This window comes from Brachyistius frenatus, unplaced genomic scaffold, assembly GCF_029030835.1.
Source record: "Brachyistius frenatus isolate BFR_SWC_R1_liver_20210118 unplaced genomic scaffold, ASM2903083v1 Contig_120, whole genome shotgun sequence".
Taxonomy (NCBI): Eukaryota; Metazoa; Chordata; class Actinopteri; family Embiotocidae; genus Brachyistius; species Brachyistius frenatus.
Genome location: NW_027210719.1, coordinates 978,749 through 1,002,436, shown reverse-complemented (window position 1 = coordinate 1,002,436; position 23,688 = coordinate 978,749). Strand labels below are relative to the sequence as shown.

Below are 23,688 nucleotides of genomic sequence, written 5' to 3'. Positions count from 1 at the left end.
TTTTCAAAAGTTAAAACTGGCCTTTTATTGGACAACTTGACTTGCATATATTATTGTACATACAACTTGTCTTAACTTTTTTTTTTTTTTTGTATCCTGGTAAAGAGGTCTTGGTCATCTTTTCTCCATCTCTCCACTTTTTTTTTTTTTTTTTTTTTTAATTTGAAAGAACCTAAGGAAATGCTATATTTAGACCCAGTACATGTTTGTGAAATCACCACAGTCATCCAGATGTTGTCCGTCTCGTTTTATCCCCAGTATTGTCTACCAGAACATGCAGCCTCACGTGTAGCGACACACCTGTCACCAGGACAGCGCGTCATAGCTGCGCTGCACAAACATACGTCACTGTGACCTCAACCCGCGCCAGACGACAGTCTCAACCAGAACGGGGGGAGAGGGGGGGAGATTAAAAACAACCCGTTAATTAAAACGTATTAAATGCCTTTCTCTTGCCAAAATAAAGCATAATACTTATCCAAATATACCTTCTGTAACAACACATTATGTGTTGATGATTTAAAGATAGAAATTTCCGGTAAATTCAGCAGTCGTGCATTCCACCCCCCCCCCCACACTTCACCCGAGAAGTGGTATCGTCCAGTAAACCTATCTGGGCTAACCAAATGTTCAGGGTTATCGAGAGAACGACGGGCCGCCGTTAAAGTTGTCAAATAGACATTAAAATACAATATAAAGAATTGATCAAATACGATTCTGCCAACATATTGGTGTTGTCGGCACGTACTTTAACAAATTAAGCCATGTCAACCCCGGCTAGAAGAAGGCTTATGAGAGATTTTAAACGGTGAGTTTGGACGTTCAGATATTTTGCGATGATTTGTCAAAACAGCTCGTATTAGCTTAGCGTGACGTTAGCGTGACAGTGCTAACCAATATTTTATATTAAAAAATAATAATAATAATTAAAAAAAAACATTTAGCCACGCTTCTACAAAGTCAGATACAATCTTAACGCAATTTTAAGGTATTTTTTTTTAACCTGAAAAGGTGAAATATGTTTTTTTTTTTTTTTAGAGGCGCTTCGCTTCTAGCGAGAAGCTAACAGTGCTAAGTTGAGCTAGTTGGGCTGCTAACGTTTAAATGCCCCACGGGTGGAGGAGGTGGAGGAGGTGGAGGTGGGGGTGAACTGATGGCCATTTATAATCAAAATACATTTAAATCTGACGTGTCTTTACTTCGTGTAACCCCGCGACCCCTTTTCTTTAATATTAGCATTCCGGTGCTAATAAACACGAGCTATCCTGTTTTAGTGGATCTGAATAATAATCTCGGGACGAGATTTAATCTGGAGACGAGATTTAATCTGGAGACGAGATTTCAACTTCACAAAATGACGGTATTAATTAACCCTGAAAATCCGATTCAAGATTAAATCGTGTCATATACAATATATACTGCATTTTTTTCTTTTTTTTTAAAAAAGTCAGCATCAAACTGTTCTTCTAACAATAACATGAACACTTTGTCCACAACAACAACAACAACAACAAAAGGGTTGTTCCCTTTCTTAAAGCTTCTACTGCATAATGCATCTGTCCAGAGAGCCTGCCTGCCTTCAAAATAAGGACATGTCTTTCCAGATGTGAGACTGTGGACAGGTCTTTCCAGATGTGAGACTGTGGACAGGTCTTTCCAGATGCGAGACTGTGGACACGACTTCTAGTTAAAGTTGTTGTGGAAGTGAGACATGGAGAGGACAGTTTCAGTACGAGGTCGTGTGTCCGAAAGCTCGTTGCTAAAAAAAATAAATAAATAAAATACAAGTGCTCAATATTTACACAATTCACGGCACTGACTTTGATTGATTTTCACATTTGTTGAAAAAAAAATATATATATATCACACGTCTTCAGGGTAAAATGAGTAAACTGCACAGCAAAGATGATTTGTTAGTGTCTTCCTACTAAAAGTCAAGAGTTGGCGGCACCAGCCGTGTTTCCTGGTAAAGTTATGTTTATTCATTTATGAGGTACACGTGTCTCGGCACTGACTAGAGAAATCCGTTTAGTTGTATAAATCTGTGTAGTAACAACAATTTTATTTGTTTTTGTTTTGTTTATGAAGGCTACAAGAGGATCCTCCAGCTGGAGTCAGTGGTGCCCCATCTGAAAACAACATCATGGCGTGGAACGCAGTCATATTTGGGTGAGAAATGAATACGCTTTTCTAAAAGTGTGGATTTATCCGTTCGTTTGTGGAGTTTTGACACGAATGACATCGTACCCTTTTTTTCTTTCACCTCACAGCCCTGAAGGAACTCCCTTCGAGGATGGTAGGTATTTCTCCGTGCTCATGACTTGTTATATTTTGTATGAAGGAATAATGTCGATATATCACACGTCCGACACCTCGCACCCTCTTTTAGGATTTGGCGAAGTGAATGCAAATTTCCAGACGGTTGATTTGACTCAAACTTCATGTTAGTCTCTTATATGAAACTCACAATGAATCTTATTACAACTACTTTATTATAGTCAACTAAATGTTGTGAATTTTATTAGGTCAGTTTATCTTTCATCTTTTAAAATGATTTTGAATGAGTTTCCCTGTAGTTGTTAAACCTCTATTATTCAGCCTTTTAATGGTGTTTCGTTGACAGATTTTCTGCGTTCCTCACCGCAAACACGCAGAACGAGTTATGAATGCGTTCCTTTGTTTCTTTCTTTGTCACAGGTACATTTAAACTCATTGTAGAATTTACAGAAGAATATCCCAACAAACCCCCGACAGTGCGATTTGTGTCAAAGATGTTTCATCCAAACGGTAGGAACATCGTCAATCTGCTGCCACGTTATGGAGTTATTGATTCCTGTGAGCGGTGTGTAATTATGTTTTTATTATCTCCAGTCTATGCAGATGGCAGTATATGTCTAGACATCCTACAAAACCGTTGGAGTCCCACTTATGATGTGTCCTCTATTCTTACATCTATTCAGGTAAGAAGTGTCAACACACAGCGATGAATGAGGCTGCGTGTTGTGTTGCAACATAAGCAGATTATCTCTTTTAACAGTGAAAAGCTGTAACCAATAAAAATGTTTTGATGTTTTTACTAAATTAAATTAAATGTGTGCATGTTTATACTTTATAGAAAGTATATCAGATTTGTACTTACATTTTCTAATGATTACAAATTGCTAACTGACTGTTTTAGCAGCAATGTATATAAAACTGTAAAAAAAAATGAACTCTCATACTAACTCAAGTTTATACAAATGTTTGCAAATGCAGTGAGATTTTTAATTTGATGCTAAGGTTTAGGGCTGCAACGAACTATTATTTTAATCTCTGATTTTTTTCATCATTTTGACTATTAGAGTATTTGTATTTAATGATATTTCATGTCGTGTTTATTCATTTAGTGGAAATATTAAGTGAAAAATTATTGTTTACTGCATAATTTTGGAAATTATATTTAATTTAGGATTTTTCTTTTTGAGCAAATAAGTTGGTTAATAGGTTGATGCAGGTTGATTACTTTCCAATAAAACATTCTCACCTTCAGTATAAATCTTGTCCCCCTCTCCCCTCTCCAGTCCCTGCTTGATGAACCAAACCCCAACAGTCCAGCCAACAGTCAGGCAGCTCAGCTGTACCAGGAGAACAAACGGGAGTATGAAAAGCGGGTGTCTGCCATCGTAGAACAAAGCTGGAGAGACAGTTGACCTGACAACCCTGACAGCTGCTCTCTCCATTAAGCTGCGTGTGTGCTGCAAGTTTTAGTGGAGTACTTCTTAATTTTCTCCCCTCCCACCTTTTTAATTTTGAGCTTTTATGCACTTTACCTTCTACTTCCCTTCATAGAATGTTTTGTTTTTGTTGTTTATTTTGCCCGCCAACAGGGGTTTATTTTTTATTCTCTTCCCCTTTTCCAGTTCTTTAGGGGGAAATGTGTTGAATCTTGCCTTGATGTTTTGTCATTGTGGACTTGAGGGCCATTACCCACAAATTCTGGTGTGTTCTAACTTGCTGTAATAACTCCCCATGACTAATTATGTTAAATGTCTCAGAAGGTGCATCAATGACGTCATGGGTCCTTTTTTGTTTTTTTTGTTGTTGTTGTTGTTGTTGTTGTGCACCCGAACTGTTGTCAGTTTATTTTCACAAGGCAGTGGGAGAATGAGCAGCCCGAGCATCACGGACTACAACTAAATCAGACATCTTTACACCGTGTCTTTTGCTGTGTTGTGAACTGTTACATGCATGACAGAGTGTATTCACGACCCCTTTCAGTTCTCGTGTATATAAGAAACCTGCAACTGAAATAATGTACAGATTTTGCACTGGTTGTCCCCCCCATGTCACTTTTTCCAGTACTTGTAAATAAAAGAAAAAGGCAAATTGAAAAAGACTCATCTAGCTTTTGTGCGAACTCATTCCATATCTTCTACACACTGCACTATGTTTACTGTCTATATTCCCTGTAGTGTTGCAGTACTTGCAGGTATGTTAAAGGTACGTTGAGTACTGTTATCACAGATCATGAAAGTCTTCTTAGTTTAGAAATGTTTTATTTGTTAATGAACCATATATAATTGAACTGGTGATGTTGCATGCATGATGAAAACAAAGAGGGGAGTGAAGTGCAGAACAGCTGGTTACAAACATGCACATGGTCTCGTTCTGAACTTTACAAATACTCCCAACCAGGAGGGGGCGATCTCATTCCTCAGCAGTTACAAAAATAACTATTTACAAGATCCCTCTCATCAATTCGTTACTCTATTTTAAACAAGTGTTAAGTGGAAATAGAAACAAAGACGGATAAAATTAAATGTGGACACTACAGTGTTCGTTGGGCCAGGCAGGGCGAGCTACCTGTTGTAGGCCCTCTCCTTCTTAGCCCTCTCCAAGGCCTTGTCCATGGTCTTCTCATTCTCACCTCTACACTTGGGGCAGTACCACTTGCCTTTGGGCTTATGATGGAGCCCAACACAGGAGAAATGAAACCACTCGATGGGACATTCATCATTATCACAGCCGATCATCTCGCCGTAGGACACCTGCTCGCACAGGCAGTACGTGGGCTCGTCTGGATCGATGGGCAGGTCCGGAGGGGACACCTCTCTCTCGGACTTGCCTTTCGACCTTTTCTTCTTCTTAGAGGATGTCTTGGCCCTCTTTTCGCGAGACGCCCCCACTCCCACTTCCTCGGCGTGATCCAGACCCCCGTAACTCTCCCGGGTTTCTCCGTTTTTCTGGCGTCTTGAGCGTTTACCTCCAGCCTTGTCTCCGCCTCCCGAGCCTGGGGTAACCTCATCGCGTTTCTTGTCATGGTGTCCAGGTTTGCCCGGAGTGACTGTAGCAGAGGATGAGGACATCATGGATGCTGCAGTGGTCGTCGTGGAGGTTGCCGTGGGAACGTGACTTTCTGGGACTTCTTGAGAAGACAGCAGAAGTTCAGAATGCCAGTCTATTTGTCGTGTTCGGTTCTCAACCAACTCCACCTGAAAAAACAACAACAACAAAAAAAGGACATTATTTTTTTTACCGTTATCTGCAATTCATTAACATACATGTAAGGAAACTAAACACCTACCAAGTTGTTGTTTTTTAACTACCACTTTTTTGGTAAGGTTATACAAGCTTCATTGGATGCATCATGTTTTTGAAAAGCTAACTTTTAATTAAACCTATAATTGGCCAACCCCTCTTTATAGATGGACACAAAAAGTACTAAAGGGGAGTTTTTATATTGAAATTAGTACCACACACACTGTCCACTAAACATCTGTTCCACAAGAGACAACTTGTTCAAACTGACATTCCAAACATGTCAAATATGAAGTAAGTTTCTGAACCCCGTCAGGTGGATTAATAATCTCCAACGAGCTCATTTGTTCACAGAACTTTATTCTTGTACCGAGTTCAGTTCAATGTAAATGTTACATGGACATTAGACCCCAATACAAAAAGGCCTCGTTAAAAAGCTCTATAAAATGTCTTTTCTCCGTTTTATTCATTCAGGTTAGATTTTCGGACAAATACATTTATAGAAAAGCACTGCTCGAGTCAGTCGCACACATTCAGACCTGAAAGTTTGCAAATGAGTTTCACTACAGCAGCCAAAAGGGTGTTTTTATTTTCATACCATTTGACCGGCAATCTGGATCTTTTCATCTCCAAGCTCCTGACTGCGGATCAACGCCCTCTGAATGGACAACTGAACCTTGCGCCTCTGAAGGGAGTCCGATTCCCTGCGATAACGTTCGTAAGCATCATCGAGCTCCTTCAGAACATCTGGCCGAAAAATAAATTCAGGGGGAAAAAAAGTTTCGAGTGAAAACAAGAAAATGCAAATTTGACCATTTTATTTCATTTCATTTCATTTACAAATGGAGTGAAAGAAATATGACTCAAATATAAAAACAAGACGGGTCAGACATACCAAGCCTGTTTTATTGAGTTGATTTTGTTTTAGTCAAGTAGATGTTTTAAAGAAATGTCAATGAGCCTTTATAATAGAGTCGAGTTTATACTATTACTACCACATTAGAGCAGTAGGCTATATATATATATATATATATATATGGAGGCAAGTCTGTCTAGATATCAGTTTCTCTGTAGATCATAATCAACTAAAAGATTTGTAAAGTGAATCCTTTAAGTGTGCTATGTATTAATTATAATACATTTTTATGAAACCACTTTAGTATACAGTTCTGGAGGAAGCAGAGAGATTTGAAAAGAGTAACCGGCTTCTTTACCTTGATACTTGGCATCAATTTCCTTCATGAGGGACACGCTCCTCTGCAAGTCAAAGGGCAGCGACTCCACCAGATCCAAATACTCCTCCACATAATTCACAACGACGTGTCCTGGGTCACCATTGGTCGGGTTCAACATTGCGGATCCGTTTTTTTTCCTTCCGCAGGGCTCTCCTACACCTGCACCTGCGAACAACAAATCAACATGTTTATTGCTCGTGTTCCAGTTTGCAAATAAATACATGGCAATTATCACTTCAGTGCATCGTGAATAATATGAACATGCATTTAGTGTTGTTGTTTTTTTTTTGCAGTGTTTTCTCAATATATCATAGGGAGTTACATGTAATGAAATTACAAAATAAATGAGAAATAGATGTAATTTTATTGCAGTTCCTCGTCAAAATGTTGGTGATTACAAATGGGTTACATCAGTATATTGTTTTTGGTTAAAAAAAATAAAATAAAAAAAAAGCTCATATGTGGCAAACAGGTCCACAACCCTGTTGATACTTCTGTCATCACTGAGCATGAATACAGGAACATATTTTCTGATCCGCATGTGATTTATTTAGCCGGACGTGCTTTAAAACAAACTTCAATCTTAATTTAAATTCACATTAATAAAAAAAAAAAGGTTTGACAGCAGTGAACACACTTTAAATTGCACTTTTAGGCTTAATTTTCCACATTTGTTAGAAAAATGAATCAAATGTAATTCAAGTAGTTATATTTCTTATTACTTTTTTTTTTTTTGGTACCAGTGTGATGGTTGAAATGTTAAAGGGAGGAGGAAGAGGAGGAGGAGGAGGAGGAGGAGCAGCTGATCTGCAGTCAGCCATCCTGAAATTGCAACGTGTACTACGAATCTGCCCCAAAAAAAAAAAAAAAAGGAGAGTAAAACTACACAATAATAACTCATCTGAGGAATTACAGAAGAGCCGAGTGGACGATGAAGTAGTCAGTCGTTACTGAGGAGAGACGAGCTGCCGCGAAACGAACCGGAACCGAGTTAACTGCTGATGTGGATCATTTCTGATCACAACAGCTGAGCTCCGGTTTCTAACGTTTCGTCGGTGCTAACTGCAGCTAACGTTCACTGAACTTTTTTTTTTTTTGTGCAAAGTTTGAGGTCGGGCTGTTACTCTAAAAAAACAACAACAACAAAAAAAAAGAACAGTTTTTTGTTTTTATTTGTATTATTCTTATTTCATTAAAAAAAACAACAACGTGACGGTACGTCGCTTTCATCGTTAGAAAGACACAAACATTAGCTCCGTTCACAACACACCGTAAATAATCTGCTTTTACGATGCGCAGACACACACACACACACACAACAAACAAACAAACAACAACAACAAGCCCGCAGTGGTTGAAACTAAATTTAAACTTTGTTTAAACGATGTTATTATTTCCGTCCCGTTTGCTCCGGTGTAGCGGCTAGCTAAATTAGCTTTGTTAGCTTACAACGTTACTACGCGGACGTGTGGCATAATTCAACAGACAAATAAACACCGGAGAACAAACTACACTTACGCAGCCGGTAGGTACGCGTCTCACGGAGGAACTTACCTGTGGATATTGTTGGTTTTTTCCCCCCCCTGTATCTGACCTTTACCACTGCGTGATGCTGCCGCCGCTCTGGCTGCTAACGCTGGTTTTTTTTTGCGTCGCCGACACGGTTGCTGACCAAATGTTTTCCGAAATGCGCATGCGCGGCCCACAGAGCGGGTGTAGTAATGGTCGGAGCCTGGTAGGAAATAGTAAACTGATATGAACCGTATACACACATGGGTGCAGCTCACATCTGTCAATCATACACTTCCCTCCGTTTCTTGCATTAAAAAAATTAATTAAAAAAATTCTAATATTTATTATATATATATATATATATATTCCATTTAATATACATTTTTATTATATTTAATAAAATATAATAATTACATTTAATTATCTATTATATTTTATAATATATCATTTATATATTATTTATAAATAAATACGTTTATTTATATAATTTATAATATAAAATATAAATAAATATAAAAGGTTCTGGGTTCGAATCCGGTCCTGGGCCTTTCTGTGCGGAGTTTGCATGTTCTCCCTGTGCTTGCGTGGGTTCTCTCCGGGTTCTCCGGCTTCCTCCCATCATCCAAAAACATGCACTTCAGGTCAGGTTACCTGGCGCTGCGGTCGTGGCAGCCTGCTGCAGCATCTCCCCCCTGAGAGCCCCCCTGCTGTAGTGAAGAAATTTCCCCTCGGGGATTAATAAAGTGTATAAAATCAAATATCAAATATATATATTCCATTTAATATACATTTTTATTATATTTAATAAAATATAATAGATAATTACATTTAATTATCTATTATATTTTATAATATAATATATATATTATTTATAAATAAATACATTTATTTATATAATTTATAATATATAATTATTTTATATCTATAAATTATAATTTATAGATAATAAAGTTTATAATATACGTATATTATATTATCACACCGTTATTATACCTGCCAATGTTTTGTTTTCAAGATATGGGAGTTGTTGTTGTTTTTTTCCGGGGGGTTTAGGGGTTGTTGTGCTTCTAGTGTCAGGCTTTTACATCTGGTTGCTTCCATCCCTTTATTTACACTCCATGTTCCTTCCCGACTCTCTGCGCTCACATGTTCTGTATCTTAATACAACCCGAAATACTAACAAAGCTTTTCTCATTTACATTTGTATGTGCGTTTGTAGTGTTTCATAGACAATGAAGCACTTTAGGTAACGCCAGACAACACTGATGCCATGCTTCCATCTCGGCATACACCTTATATTTATTTGTGGTTTGACTTTATGATAATAAAGTTTGAGGGCAATGCAAATTACGGAGTTTTCCAGGAGAAACAATAAAACGAGAGGGCGCCGGTAGATGACCTTAAAATAGCAGAAACCCCCAGTGTGCGTGTTACTCAGCCAACACCAGCATCCCTGATGTTCTGCACGAACTGTCAGCTCTCATCTACTGCAAAAAGCGGGCTTGTGGGTTTATATGCTGCATCGCCACACTGGCAACAAAAGTGTGTCACCATGACTTAGTGTGGATTTCTTTCTGGAACTTGCATAAAAAGAAACTCACACAAAACCAGTTATTTTTTTTATTTTTTTTATTTCAAAATTCAAACAGGTTTCTGGTTAAATGTGACCCCATTCATCGTAAAATGTGGATCTCTTTGGTGGGCTGTGAAGAATTCACCTCCACACTCAAAATTGCTTGATGAGAACATATTTCTCCAGCCCACCAAAAAGACGGGTTAAAAATGAAAATTTAAAGTTTCAGTGTGTAGGATTCAGTGAGATCGATAGGTACAAATGGAATAAAATATAATCATTTTATAGTATAATCAACTTAAACTCAGAATTTATGCATTTTTTTTTTAAACTTTAGAATGAGCTATGAGCCATTCATATCTACTTGGGGAGCAGGCCTTAGATTCTGTTAGAAGCTCTGCAACCTCACTGCTGGATGCCACTAAATCCTATACACTGCTCCCTTTAAGCACATACAGTATAGTTTTATACAACAAGGTTGATTGTTGACCATTTTCAGCTTTCAAACAGCTTTTTGAAGGCTGAGCCGATCTCCTGGATCATGTCTGTGGTGGTGGTGGACCTGCCATGTCGCTGGAAGGCTTGACTGTTGCACTGTCTGGTGAGGGAACAGGCGCCGAACGCTGCGACAATAGATGGATTCACACTGAGGGAGGAACAAATTAGGGGTTTTAGAAAACACACATATACTAATCACATTTCCTTGTGCTATATGAAACTTATAAAAACCGCACTGGTGTTTTTTCATGCATCACAGCAGACAACATAAGCAGGAAATCCTCTCATTCGAGGACCAGAATATACTATCAACATTTCTGTTTGATAAATGATGATTAATTCCATGTTAACTGATCAAATAACTGACTAATCATTTCAGCTTACACATTAAAACATTAAAAAGGTGACTAAATATCCACCAGAATGGATCATCTAAATCCAAGGATTTTTATGCCCCTGCAATGTGATTTCTGTACCACGGTGGGGGGAATGGAGGCCAATGGGTGAGTAAACATATAAAAACAATCTTAACACTAACTGGAGGGTTTTGGAAAATGACTTGCAATATTTAAAGTTTCTGAATTTTGTAAGTAATGTGCTTAAACATATTAAAACACTGGTCTGGCCCTTTTAAAATGCTACATATCGGCTATCTGGTGGTCTTGAGAAGTCATGAAAAGCATTGAATTAAGCCAAAAAAGAAAAAGGATGTAAAGAAAGTATTAAAAGTTTTAAACTTCATTTAGAAGTCTTGAATCTTGTCCCTCGGTTGCAAACAGTGTTTCCACTGCAAACTACAGTATCTAGGAAGCTCATCATCTTAATGATCTTGATTATAGTAAAAAACCTACATGACCTTAATTAACTAATTCATTATTTTGTATGGGTTAATGAATCCATAAATTTTCTGCTGCTTCTCTGGGTCCAGGTCACATTTAATATTTATACAGCCACTCGATATTACAGTTACTAGAAATGATTGTGATATATAACAAATTCATGTCCACAATCCTCCAACTAATTTTCCTTCACAGTTTGGACTGTATGACCATGAAAAATATTTAAATAGGAATTAAATCTGGTATCAAAATGGATTCAACGTTATCTGTTGAAGCCTGCAGAAGCTCTGTCTTTACAAACACAAAGCAGGAACAGCCGGTAGTGTCACCTTTTGAGTATTCCAGCTGCGGAGGCAGTGTGGGCCCAGTGTGCCAGCACTCCCACAGATCCAGACAGGAGATCACCTTGTCCGCCACATCTTCTCCCGCTGCCCTCTAAACTGCACGAGTACACTGGAAACAACGGGACACGGCATGAGGTCACAAAAAAGAAGCGTCTCAGACTTAACATCCGTGGAGGGATTTACACCAGTGGGTGTAAGCATGCGTTATAAAGATGTGTTTGATATAAACCTTTACTGCCGTCTGTGATGAGATCCTGTTCTCCCTTTAGCACCAGAGTCAGGTTGCCCATAGCGACACTGAGCTGCATGACGCAGCGCTGATAATCACTGCTGTCCATGGGCTCATGGTGCTGAAACATCCAACACACAGACAAGATGAAAATGCACACACACACACACACACACACACACACACACACACACACACACACACACACACACACACACACACACACACACACACACACACACACACAGTACATTATCACACAGAATCCGTGCACATGTAATATGCTGCACGCTGTTCTGCATATTGCATCTGAATATTGTCCAGTGAAGAGCAGGTTAAGGCTTTAAAAAAATAAATGTTATATGCCATTTTAATTTGAGTCTGTTAGATAATTACATTTTAATTATTACTGTGATGGAAATATTGCTTTCATGAATGGAAAAGTTTAAATTGCTTTTTATTTTTCAAATTTTAATTAAAACTTTAATAATAGTAACTGCATAATTATAACTGTACAGTGAGGTATGACTATGCAAATCAAATTCCAAACAGCTTTTCCATTTTACTTCAGTCATACAATGCCTATTTAAGTATATGAAAATGAATATGGGATTATTGTATTTATATTTTCACTGAAATAACATATACATATGTGGACAATTAAAATGATTGTTTACATTATTGTTCACATAGCACTTGTTGACTGACCGAACTCTGCCAAGAGACCCACCAGTGCCTCGTATAGTCGGGTGAACTCCATGAAGTTAGGTGTGAGGATACCCTTCTGGTATCCTTGAATAACAGATGGTTGCTGTGTAACTAGCCATAATCCGTCCTGTTGAAAAATCACACACACACACACACACACACACACACACACACACACACACACACACACACACACACACACACACACACACACACACACACACACACACACACGCTTTGTATGACTTTGGAAATAATAACCCATCTGTTCAACAGCTGGAATTTGATGTTATCCAGACTTACTGCATCAATGACTACCGGGATGTCTCTTGCTTTAGACTTCTCTATCACCTCCTAAAGGAGAGAAAGTACAGCATTATCAAAACAGAATGTCAAATTAAAACACCCATCACAGAAACATATATAATAAAGTGATGTTTGTTTCCCCAGCTCGCTGTAATGTTCTCTTTAGGCTGCACTGAAATAGAACTTTTACGTACAGATGTGACTGTTTCATTACTCAATGATTACAGATAGATGTAAAATACAATTTACCAATTATTTCTTTCAGACAAAGTTTAAGTCTGTAATTCTTGCTCTATTTTCTATAACATTATCCGTTAACAATCTACAAAACTGTTTTTTGGGGAAATAAAAGCAAATTTTTCAGCCATCAGTCACAAGGAGCCACAAACACATGAAGCTTAAATCCATCAGTGTATTCTGTCTAACAACTGTAAAAGATCTGACTAGTAACACTTCTGTGGTTATCCACACGTAGCTGGTCTAAGAGACTCTCATGAGTACAAGGGAGAGTGAATATATCCCACGTGCCTTGGCTGTTTTCAGTAACAAGTCTTCTCTCCCAAGACCTGGTCCCACCACAAGGCCATGCAGTCTTGGGAGCCACTTTTCTATTTCTTCCACTGCATTAGGACTGTCCCTTGATGCACACAAATAAAGACACACAGTGTAAGTTAGATGTTTCTATGTATAATGAATTGTTTCTTTCAGCCTTGCTTGCCTTGTTATAAATCTGTTTTGCATGGAACCATGCAGCCGACACAAAAATACACACAAAGTGAAGACCAGGAGTTGAATGGAGAGAAGTGTCTCTGTAGCTTATATTGGTTTTATGTCCCATTTATACCATTTTGCATTTGTGCCAGAAATATGATGGCATGTATGGTATTTGCAATCCTCTATTCTTAAAATAGTCAATTTTGACAATCTGCTTCTCAGAAGAATAAGTATGAATAGATCAAACTGATGCAACAGTTGTATAATACATCCTCACCTAATGGAGGTTATAGTGGTATTTTGGAGGGTTTTGTTTGCAATACTGTTGAACTGTGAACGTATATCTGTTGAACAGAGATTATGTTTCAGGATCCTGGTATTGCGAATGCTTCCTTGATCATCATCACTCTAATTTACGAGGTCTTCTGATCATCGTTTTACTTTCTGTGAACATAATAAATGAACCGTGTACTTATGGCTCGCTGCAACACCTTCTTGGTACGTTTCTGTCCACTTAAAGTGAAGTAAAGTGAACAACAGCAACGTGACTCAACAATCATATTGATTTGTAGTGCAGGCTATTTGTTAAATCTGACACCAGAACCCACGTTCAAAACCTTTAGAGAGCATGACGGCCATGCAAAGACGAAGCTTCCCATCTATCAACAGCCAGGTTTAACATCTTAGATACAACAAATAACATGCCTCATAGACATTATGGCAAGCCATAACCAAAGATCTGCTCTGATTATGAAATCATGATGAGAAGACTAAAGATTACATGCAGTTGTAAAGCGTGACCTTATACAGTATTATAATTCTACTTGTAATGCCTAATGAGTGTTATACACAGTTGGAATGCATTTTAATGTTTAAAACAACCCCCATAATAGTCAAAATGACATTACGATAATTATTGGTCCATCCGTACTTACAGAACTGGATGAACTATGAGTTCGGGGCTGTAAGACTTGATAACAGTCGCGGCGTCTTTGGTGCAGAACACGTGAGACAAGTCAGCCCCCTGGGGATGAGAAAAAGACACCGTCACCGAACCGAAGCAGAACCAAAAAGATCAATTCTAAATGAGAGGAACTGATGATCGGAATCACCGCTTACCACTTTCAGTGCAGAGATGGCTGCAAAGTACGGAGCTCCAGTGTAGCTTCAGGGATTGGAGATGGAAAGAAATGAGGGAGAATGTTCAATGCACAAACATATTCAATAATTATTCTCTCAATGACGTTTATAGTGACATACTCTTGGCATCCTCCAATGATCCCGATACGTCCGTTTTGTCCCTTGTGCTTTTTGGACGACAGTGCAGGGACTATGCTCTTCACTAGTGAGACGATGTCGTCATCCATGCCTTTGTGCGACGCCGACCCCAAACTGTAGTAGCGTTCAAACACTGAGGAAATAAACGAAGGGAGAGTTTTACCACTTTCGAGTTCGCATTCAGCCATTTTTCCAGTTATCTTACAGATACGTCAGCACAATGTAATATGAAGTTAAATAATCCACCACTGAGCCTTCACATTACGGCCGATCCGCCTTTACTTCTCTCGTCACACATTCCACCTCGGGGCCAAACACATGACACCGGAACTGATACCTAATGCCTGAGGATCTGTGTTCAACAGGGGACTCTGTTGGCTGTAACAGTCTGTCTGGGATGAAGGGCGTCTGAGATGACTGGACTGGCCACGTGTATACGACGGGGAGGCACTGGAGGTGACGGGGGCGCGGGCCGGAGGACCCGTCTTGGAGGGAGCGGCCGCGGAGCCGGCGGCGGAGGAGATGCTGGAGAACATCTGGCCGAGCATCTGCAGCATGTGCAGCTCCCTGGCGTGCTCAGCCTCTCTGCGGCGGTCTTCTGCTTGCAAGCGCTGCTCCTCCATCCGGTAGAAGTTGTCCTCGGCTTGGGCGCTCTGCTCCAGGAACTGCTCCATTAGTTTCTCCATGGGGAAGTTGGCACGTCGCTTCCTGGGCCGCTTGGGCGTCCTGGCCGGCAGAGAACAGGCCGACTGGCTGCTGTTGTGCGGTCTGGTTGAGGTACCTGAAGGGCAGAAGGAGGGAGACATTATAAAAGCATTACAATAACACAGAGAAGCAAAATACATGCGGGTAAGGACGGTGCGCTTACTATTATTGCCCACTGTGACTTTAACCGGAATAGGGATGGGAACAGTTGGGTACTCCAGCTTGACTTCAGTCTCTGCAGGATAAGGACACTCCCCGGTGCTCTCCGAGTATGCGTCCTGAACGTCCTCTCCATCCTCCTCCAGGCCGTCCACGGCCTCCTCTCCTCCCGCCCCGCTGTCTATGAACTCCTGGGGGTCAAGAACCGGCCGGTTGCTCAGAATCATCTCCATGGCGTCATAAAACTTACAGATCTTGTGATACTGCCCGTTGTTCCGGAGATTCCCTTCCTTCGCTAACAGGTACTGTCTCTTGAGGCTTTTGATCCGCACCCTGCATTGTTCCGGCGTCCTCTCAAAGCCCATCGCCCCCAGCCTGCGGGAGACGTCGCGGTACACGAAGCTGTTTCGGAAGTTTCCATCCAGCGCCGCCTGGATGTCCTGCTCCCCCCAGATGTTCAACAGGGTCCTCGTCTCTACGTCCGACCACAGGAAGCCCCGCGTTGTGTTCGCTTGCATCGCCGATCCAAAACAGGCCGGTGCACAGCGTTAACCTCCACCACGAGGACTTGAATGGAGACGTGTTGACACTGCGGATTATGATGGACGTCTGCCCTGGATCTCCGCTCGCGCAGCGACGCTCTCCCGAACAACGTCAACACCCACAAACGGACCGGAGGGGCCCGGCGGCGGGTCGAGTCTTAAAGTTCAGTATCATTACAATGGCGTGCACGGGTCAACTCTTCGTACGCTAGCGAAAGCCTAGCCATCTATGTTTACCCTTTCAACGTCGTTACCAAAATGCGTAGCTCAGTACTTTTAAGATAAACTGACTGAGGATCAGCTTCCTGAACCGTTTCTACAACCTTCGGCTTCCTGGAGGGAATTCTCAAACTGACCTCTGATCAGTCCTCTGAGGTTAACTTCACCTTTCTCCGCCCGGCCCTCCCCCTCCCCCGCCCCCCGCCCCCGTATCGCTCGTGTCCGCGGGGTCCTAAAGCCCCCGGGGTTTCAGCCGAGCTGTCGACCGCTCCGTACGAGCCCGCACGGGACCACCTTTCAGTGGCGCAGCTAACGTGACCAAGCTACCGATAATAAATATGAAAACGTCACGATACTTCCTCCACTTTACCTTTCTCGTTCAAACAGACCGACGTGGCGACAACCGACAGTGCAACTGTGACCGAGGCAAAGGCGAGCGTCTGCATCTGTTGCGGCATGTTGTCATTTGTTTATCGACCTGCAGCCGCCGACACAGAGAGCCTCCCCACACCCCCGGACTGGAGGGCCCCCCCCCCCCCCCGGACCTGGAGGAGCCCCCCCCCCGCCGGGTCGTACACAGTCTTTCTTACCTAAACTGGAACCGCGTTTCAACTGTTCACAAGTGATCCTGAACATGAGGCGTCCTGACCCAATGCAAGTGGTACAGGAAGACACGAGCTTGTGATGCTTTTACGGCTCGTCGGACACTCCTATATCCAAGTAGGCTGCAATTGTACCACAGTCAAGAAGCGACCAACAGCTGACTAGGCAAACCGGAAGTACATTAAAGCTGCTGGCCACTAGATGGTAGTAAAGCTCTTGTGTCCAGTACTTTTTGCAGGCTTGTCAACAAAAAAAATATTTGTATTAAGTACAATTACAGTTCCAATCTGCGTTTTTATGTTCATGACATCCATCCTAGAGAGTTTGTGCAACTTATGAGAAACATATTTTACTATAAGTGTGATTAAAAACAGAACTGTGAAGCCTTTTTACTTATGGTATCTTGTATCATTGATAAATACAGTATTGGGCATTTGCAAAAATCAAAACAAATGAAAAATCTGTTGAAAATTCTGCAAGTAATAGTTATTTTAATTGGGGGAGAAAAAAAAATCCCTTTCCCCATAGACATGCACGAATTAGGAGTCAGGCTGACCTGCATATAAATATATCCAGACTGTATATTAATGGCAACGTGACACACCTATATAGTGTGTGTTGACATACGAACATGCATTGGCAGGCCTGTGCTAATTCACAGTATTTGAAGATGCAGGTATTATTTTTTTAAATCACAAACATGACTCGTTGATCACTATGTTTCTTTTCCTCAGAGGAAACACGGCACTATTAAACTTTTTAAAGGAAACTTTTTGGATCACATTTCAAGTAGCACTTTGCACCCATGTGTCACAGCAAAGAGAAAACACAAGCATACTTTTTTTTTTTACACAAAATCATATATACATTTTAAATATTTAATTCCAAAGTGCTGAATTAATAGTTACAGATCCCGGTCTATATAATACAACATTATTTCATTAGAGGTTTTTTTTTTTTAAATTGTTGCCAATCAAGTAATTGTGTTTCGTGTGTGTTTGAAAACTATCATCAGCCCAACATGATATTTCTATAATTGAGGCTCTGAGTTTTGTCTTGCAGGCAAAAACAAATCAGACTCACATTTGACTTTACCTAAACTGGGCAAATAGCTGCCAAGCATGAAACAACAGACAAAAAAAAAAAAAAAAAAAAGACAAAACCTAATCATTTAGAAAGGGTTGTGAACTTTAAGATTTTAGATCAAATTTGCCATCAGCACAGTTTCGCAAAGATTAAATTGGACAGATTTTCTGATCTATGGTAGGTCATCTATTTAAGTGTGTAAGGTAAAATGTTTCCCTTGTGTTTACACAATCCTTTTTAATAATGAAAATACTGCCTCACAAGATCTTATCATTTTAAGTAAATAACATATTCACATAATGCGTGTCGACGTGCAAACAAGATTTTTGCTGGATTTTTAAAGTCCTCTCTAACCTTATATCAAACTTTTATTCATCTGTCGGAATAGCGTTTATTTTTAAATACTTTTAAAACTTTCTTTTTTTTTTCTTGCCCACGTTTCTTCTCTTTGAGAGTTCTTGGACATTTGTGGTTTTGCGTTTGAATACGTGTTCGTATTATTATTATTATTATTATCATCATCACAACATCCTAAAACCTTAAAACATTTTAAACTTATCCATAAAAGTGGAGTTTATTGCCGTTAAAACATCATAAACTGACAACGGAGCCCGTCGGAGGCGGCGCCTGTGAGCAGAAGAAGCCTGAAAGGCGTTACTGAGGGTAAAAAAAACCCATCCTCTCTCGACACGTTTCCTTCCTCACCTACTTCCTGTTTCACCTTCGTTACTTTTTGAAGTTCAGACTCTGATTGCGGGTTTTTTTGTTGTTGTTTTTTTTTGTAGTGGTCATGTCGTCACAAATGAACTTTGGTTCATAAAATGACGTTCATCGAAGCTGCTGGAAACCAGCTTCGGATGATCTCTGCGAGCTGAACTGCGTGTCGACACGACGAGGAGAACCTAAAGCTCCCCGGTCACCGGGATCAGATCCAGCGTCATGCCCGACGTGTCGAAGATGAAGAAGCCCGACGTCAAGATAGTTATCCTCGGCGACATGAACGTCGGCAAGACGTCGCTGCTCCACAGGTACATGGAAAGGAAATTCAAAGACACCGTCAGCACCGTCGGAGGGGCGTTTTTCCTCAAACAGTGGGGACCTCACAACATCTCGATATGGGACACGGCCGGTAATAACCTCTCGTGTTTTTCCACTGTTTATGTTAGACTCGTATCGTGCGGTGTTTACCTGATAAACGTGTGACTCCACCGCCTGAGGCGATCAGACATGTGACCGCTCGGTCTGTACAAGCAGGACATATTCCGAGAACTTTCCCCTGCAGGGTTCACCTTCAAAAAAAAAAGAAATACAACATTTATCATCGCATGTCATCATAAGCTTTGCTCAATTATATCTTTTTTTTTTTTTTTTTTTTTTTTTTTTTTTTTTTTTTTTTAGGTCAAATAGAGTCAAAACAACCTAAAAATCCAACACACTGAGGAATATACGAGCCTTTCCTAACTCATTTGATACCAAACAAATCCTACTTTAAATGTATTTTATATGTAAGATTTTGGTCCTGCCTTGTAATACAATTTCCTACATTAGGGGGCGATAGGGAGTCAGGTCGGCTCTGAGTTTGGGTAGTTTGGTTAAATTACGTTTTCTTGCCGTGCAGTTAGTTCGTAGTTGACTTGTTGACGGCATGATAACGTTTTATCATGTATTGATATCATGTATTTAATATATTGCTTTATTGTTATAAAGCAATACATTAAACATCAACATTAATTTTTGTCATGTATATTTTAATAAACTAACAAATGTAGGCAGAGACTGTATGGAAATTAATAAAATTCTTGTCAGTGGCTGAAAATAAACCAGTTCCAGTTATTTAAAACTGACATTGACTTACTTTTTTAGTTTCATATCATTGTAACTTCATGTGGTTTCTGACAACTGGTCAGACTACTATCCTTTTTGATTTTGGTAATTTGTGATCACGATTTATCACGTTTGATAGAAATACAAATATGATTCAGTTCACCTCGTCTTCTACTTTCTCAACACGTTATGAAATGACAGTTTGCCCCATCTTCTGCAACATTGCTCAATTTTGGACCAATGTGACCAAATGAAACTCGCTGTCATCTGTGTACTACTACAGAGAAGTTCACACATACTTGACCCTGTCTTATTTTTTTGTCGATGCCTGCTGACGTAGAGGTCTCGGATTCAATATCCACTTCTAAAGATTAAGAGTGACGTGGACAGTTTCGACTTGAGTTTATCTCTAAGACATTCATTTCTTAAAATAACGTTCTATTGGAGAAGTCAGTTTGACCTACATACATTTATCATCATAAAATGTTTTTCCAGATTATTTTTTGTTAGCTGTTGAACCTAATCGTCTCTTGCCGCGTTATCTTCAACGTGCTCACCTATTTGACCAACAGCCGCTGAAATAAGGACGATCTGAAACTGAAGAGAAAGTCACCTTTCTGTAAATCTGCACATAATTAGCACAAGTGGAAAAGACTGTTTTTAGTTTTTTTTTTTAACCAATTAAAACGATGATTATTGACTTGACTGCGTCACCACATGAGATCGTTATTGGTACAGTTACATGCAGGTCAGTCTCTGAACTCTGAACGTGTTACAGTACGTGAAGTTACGATTCTTATTTCAACAGGGAGGAGGAAACTGTCGGCGCGTGTTCAGTTAGATGTTCAGTAAGCCGAAGTTTAAATTGTCATTTTATTTAGGCACCGTGTTGCTCTGACCAATCACATTTCAGCGGTACGAAATAGAAAAGTTTTGAAAGTTAGATTTGTTAGACAGACAACCCGTTTTTAATTTTTTTACAGTAATATGGAATACAACAGCCATGATGAGCTAAAAAAAAAATAATTTGTTTTTTTCCTCAAGTAACTGTTTTGGCTATATCTGCTGGTCTTGACAGGAATAATTACTCATCTAGTTAGCACGGTTGAATGAGCTCAGCACTGCTCTGCATTCCTGTATTGTGTAAACATGAATTACGGTAAAACCCTTTTGGGCAAACAAAAGCAGAGCTGGTGAACCACAGAGATAAGGAAAAGCTGGCCGCGCCACCAGAAAGCTACTTCCTGTCTGTTCCCTAACTCCATGACCTCTGTTTCAGGTCCCTGTTGCGTTGGTTTACTTTTGTCCACTGTGGTGAAGAAATGCCAGATCAGCACTGAGTCATATCGAGGCCATTGTTGCACATTTATCAGCATGGACCATATAAAGCTGTGGAAGAGCGGCGGTTATGAAGGTTGTCGTGAAGTCGTTCAGGTTTTTGGCGCAGCACATCGAAAACGGTCTGCTGTTTTGTTTTTTTCCCCCCACTGATGACGCCCCTTTCAGTTATAGTGTAGTATCAAAGTCTTGTGAACGGTTTTGTGCTGCTTACCCGGTTCCTCTTAAAAGTCACATGATTAGGTTATGACAGGAAGACTTGACTCTCCATGTTTTTTTTCCAAACCTATATGCAACAGTATTTTCCAGAAGGACAAGGAGGGCTTTTTAGGGCTTCTTCTTGAGCTGACAGCATGTAAGCAGGCACATTTAATTTGTGATCGATGAATTAATTCATTAGTAAAAAAAATAAAATAAAAATAAAAATATATATATATATAATGCCATCTGCTTTGATAATTTAAGCATTTGGTTGGTTATACTGGAAGCATAGTGGAGATCAGCTGCTTTTCTTTGTCGCATCTGATGCTCAACTCAGCAGCTTTGGATTTTGGGCCGATGGTCGAATAAAGCAAAACAAATTCAGTTATTTGAGAAAGTAAACAGCATCTGATTTGTTGAAAATAAAGCCCTGGATACATGTACACAGTTTGTGGTGCAGCTCAGTAAAAAGGCAGCAGCCCTGCAGTAAATCCTCCCGAAGGCTATAAATGTCAGTGAATACTGAGAAGTTTTAGAAAGGTATTTACTCAACTTCATGGCCATTTTTGAGGTTGTAATTTGTATTACACTGAGAGGAGTTCAATCTTTTTTCCAAAATCCGTTGAATTGACACCTCTGAAACAGTTTAAACAAAAAGCTGAACATTATACCCGTCATGAAGTTAAGATTCATGGCTGGACTCTTGTGTTAAGACTCCATTACAGTAGATAGGTGCAACTAATTAACTGACGGTTGAGGATATTAGCAGGACACGACCCCGGTGGCGATGCATTCACACACAATGTGGCCTTTGGAAAATACTGCATATTTCAAGAACAAAGGTGGTTTCTGTTTTCAAACTGCTGACTGTCTTAAACAAAACTCTCCCTGCTGTTTCGTTCCGCAGTGCTGCTCATACAGAATGGCTGTCTGTGTCCTTGTTGGGTTCAAGTTGAGTTTTCTTCTTTTTTTTTTTTTTTTTTTTTAAACACCGTTGACCTCCTTCTGTCTCCTCAGGCCGGGAACAGTTCCACGGTTTGGGCTCCATGTACTGTCGAAGTGCAGCCGCTGTCATTCTCACTTACGACGTCACCAACTGGCAGAGCCTGGCTGAGCTGGAGGAGCGCTTCCTGTCCTTGACTGATACCGCCAACCTCGACTGCATCTACGCCATCGTGGGCAACAAGGCGGATCTCACCGACCCCAAAGCCCAACAGTCCCCGGACTTAGACAGACCGCCCGACAGCCAGACCGAGTGCGAGGAGGACAGGACTGAACCACAGGTGCTGTCTGCTTGGCCGACTCCCCCGGCCTCCCCTGCGTCCTTCTCTGGCTTGATGCTGCACAAGCAGGTGACGCGCGAGGACGCCGCCGCTCTTTACGGGAGAGTACTGCGCTACAAGGGCCTGGACGAGAAGAGCAGCCTCCCAGCGGAGAAGATGTGCTTCGAGACCAGTGCCAAGACCGGACACAACGTGGACGGTCTGTTTGAGACGCTGTTCGATCTGGTGCTGCCTTCCATCCTGAGGAAGAGGCAGGAGAACCAGGGGTCTCCCACAGTGGATCTGGAGGACTACAGGGGGGTCGGCAGCAAGAGGGCCAGATCCACCTGCTGCTAGGGGCCGAACGGAGGCAAAGAGGCTTCCACCAGCAAACTCTTTTTAAACAAAGGACAATCAGCAGGTTGTTCTGAGCACCAAATTCATACTGTGATGGTACTACTGTTTTTTGTCTTGACTGAGACCCTTCAGCATTAATAACCTCCACTGAAAAGACACACACACACACACACACACACACACACACACACACACACACACACACACACACACACACACACACACACACACACACACACACACACACACACACACACACACACACACACACACACACACACACTCGATGCTGTGAAGATGGTCAGGAAAACCAAATCGAGTTCCTGTTGTCTGGAGACATTTCAAGATTTCCCTTTAGGAAGGGAAATAAACGTGTTGCAGCGTCAGTTTGTACTTTGAAACCTTTCTAACGACTAAAGCCGCATTTAAAATCCCAAAGATGCGTCTGAGGACGAACGACACTTTAAAAGTCAATCACTGGTATTTGTGAATGTTTTGTGTTTTGCTTGGATAATTTCACAACTTCTAAGAGCACTAATTTTCGGGTGGCACGTTGCACTGTGCTTTCTATAAATTTAATTTTAAGGTTTCATGAATCACACCTAACTTTAATGTTGTTACTATTGTTGATTCTGATCT

The 23,688-nt window shown here is 40.6% G+C and overlaps 4 protein-coding genes across 11 annotated transcripts; 2 read left to right on the top strand and 2 right to left on the bottom strand.

The window, feature by feature from the left end:
• Nucleotides 1–628: 628 nt before the first annotated feature.
• On the top strand, nt 629–4,365 carry ube2al (ubiquitin conjugating enzyme E2 A, like). The gene is made up of 6 exons (XM_069713596.1): nt 629–808; nt 2,089–2,169; nt 2,271–2,296; nt 2,698–2,787; nt 2,872–2,960; nt 3,561–4,365. The coding sequence occupies exons 1-6, from the start codon at nt 765–767 to the stop codon at nt 3,687–3,689; spliced, it is 459 nt and encodes a 152-aa protein (XP_069569697.1). The 5' UTR covers nt 629–764; the 3' UTR covers nt 3,690–4,365.
• Nucleotides 4,366–4,515: 150 nt separating this feature from the next.
• On the bottom strand, nt 4,516–8,395 carry ing1 (inhibitor of growth family, member 1). 2 transcript variants are annotated; one of them, XM_069713595.1, is made up of 5 exons: nt 8,307–8,395; nt 7,493–7,600; nt 6,732–6,917; nt 6,116–6,264; nt 4,516–5,471 (listed from the first exon to the last, which is right to left on the bottom strand). In XM_069713595.1, the coding sequence occupies exons 3-5, from the start codon at nt 6,868–6,870 to the stop codon at nt 4,839–4,841; spliced, it is 921 nt and encodes a 306-aa protein (XP_069569696.1). In that variant the 5' UTR covers nt 6,871–6,917; nt 7,493–7,600; nt 8,307–8,395; the 3' UTR covers nt 4,516–4,838. The 2 variants fall into 2 exon arrangements, with proteins under 2 accessions (XP_069569696.1, XP_069569695.1); XM_069713594.1 differs by lacking the exon at nt 7,493–7,600.
• Nucleotides 8,396–9,875: 1,480 nt separating this feature from the next.
• On the bottom strand, nt 9,876–17,131 carry naxd (NAD(P)HX dehydratase). Of its 7 annotated transcripts, XM_069713618.1 has the most exons (12): nt 15,950–16,282; nt 15,622–15,808; nt 15,091–15,534; nt 14,736–14,886; nt 14,595–14,640; nt 14,411–14,499; nt 13,290–13,398; nt 12,759–12,809; nt 12,478–12,582; nt 11,748–11,868; nt 11,504–11,627; nt 9,876–10,483 (listed from the first exon to the last, which is right to left on the bottom strand). In XM_069713618.1, the coding sequence occupies exons 1-12, from the start codon at nt 16,133–16,135 to the stop codon at nt 10,333–10,335; spliced, it is 1,764 nt and encodes a 587-aa protein (XP_069569719.1). In that variant the 5' UTR covers nt 16,136–16,282; the 3' UTR covers nt 9,876–10,332. The 7 variants fall into 7 exon arrangements, with proteins under 7 accessions (XP_069569719.1, XP_069569718.1, XP_069569725.1 ...); XM_069713617.1 differs by having other exon boundaries at nt 15,622–16,282; XM_069713624.1 differs by lacking the exons at nt 15,091–15,534; nt 15,622–15,808; nt 15,950–16,282 and adding an exon at nt 16,969–17,131.
• Nucleotides 17,132–18,861: 1,730 nt separating this feature from the next.
• rab20 (RAB20, member RAS oncogene family) lies at nt 18,862–23,261 on the top strand. The gene is made up of 2 exons (XM_069713698.1): nt 18,862–19,196; nt 22,448–23,261. Exons 1-2 carry the CDS (start codon nt 19,007–19,009, stop codon nt 23,047–23,049), a joined length of 792 nt encoding a protein of 263 aa, XP_069569799.1. The 5' UTR covers nt 18,862–19,006; the 3' UTR covers nt 23,050–23,261.
• The last annotated feature ends 427 nt before the right edge of the window (nt 23,262–23,688 follow it).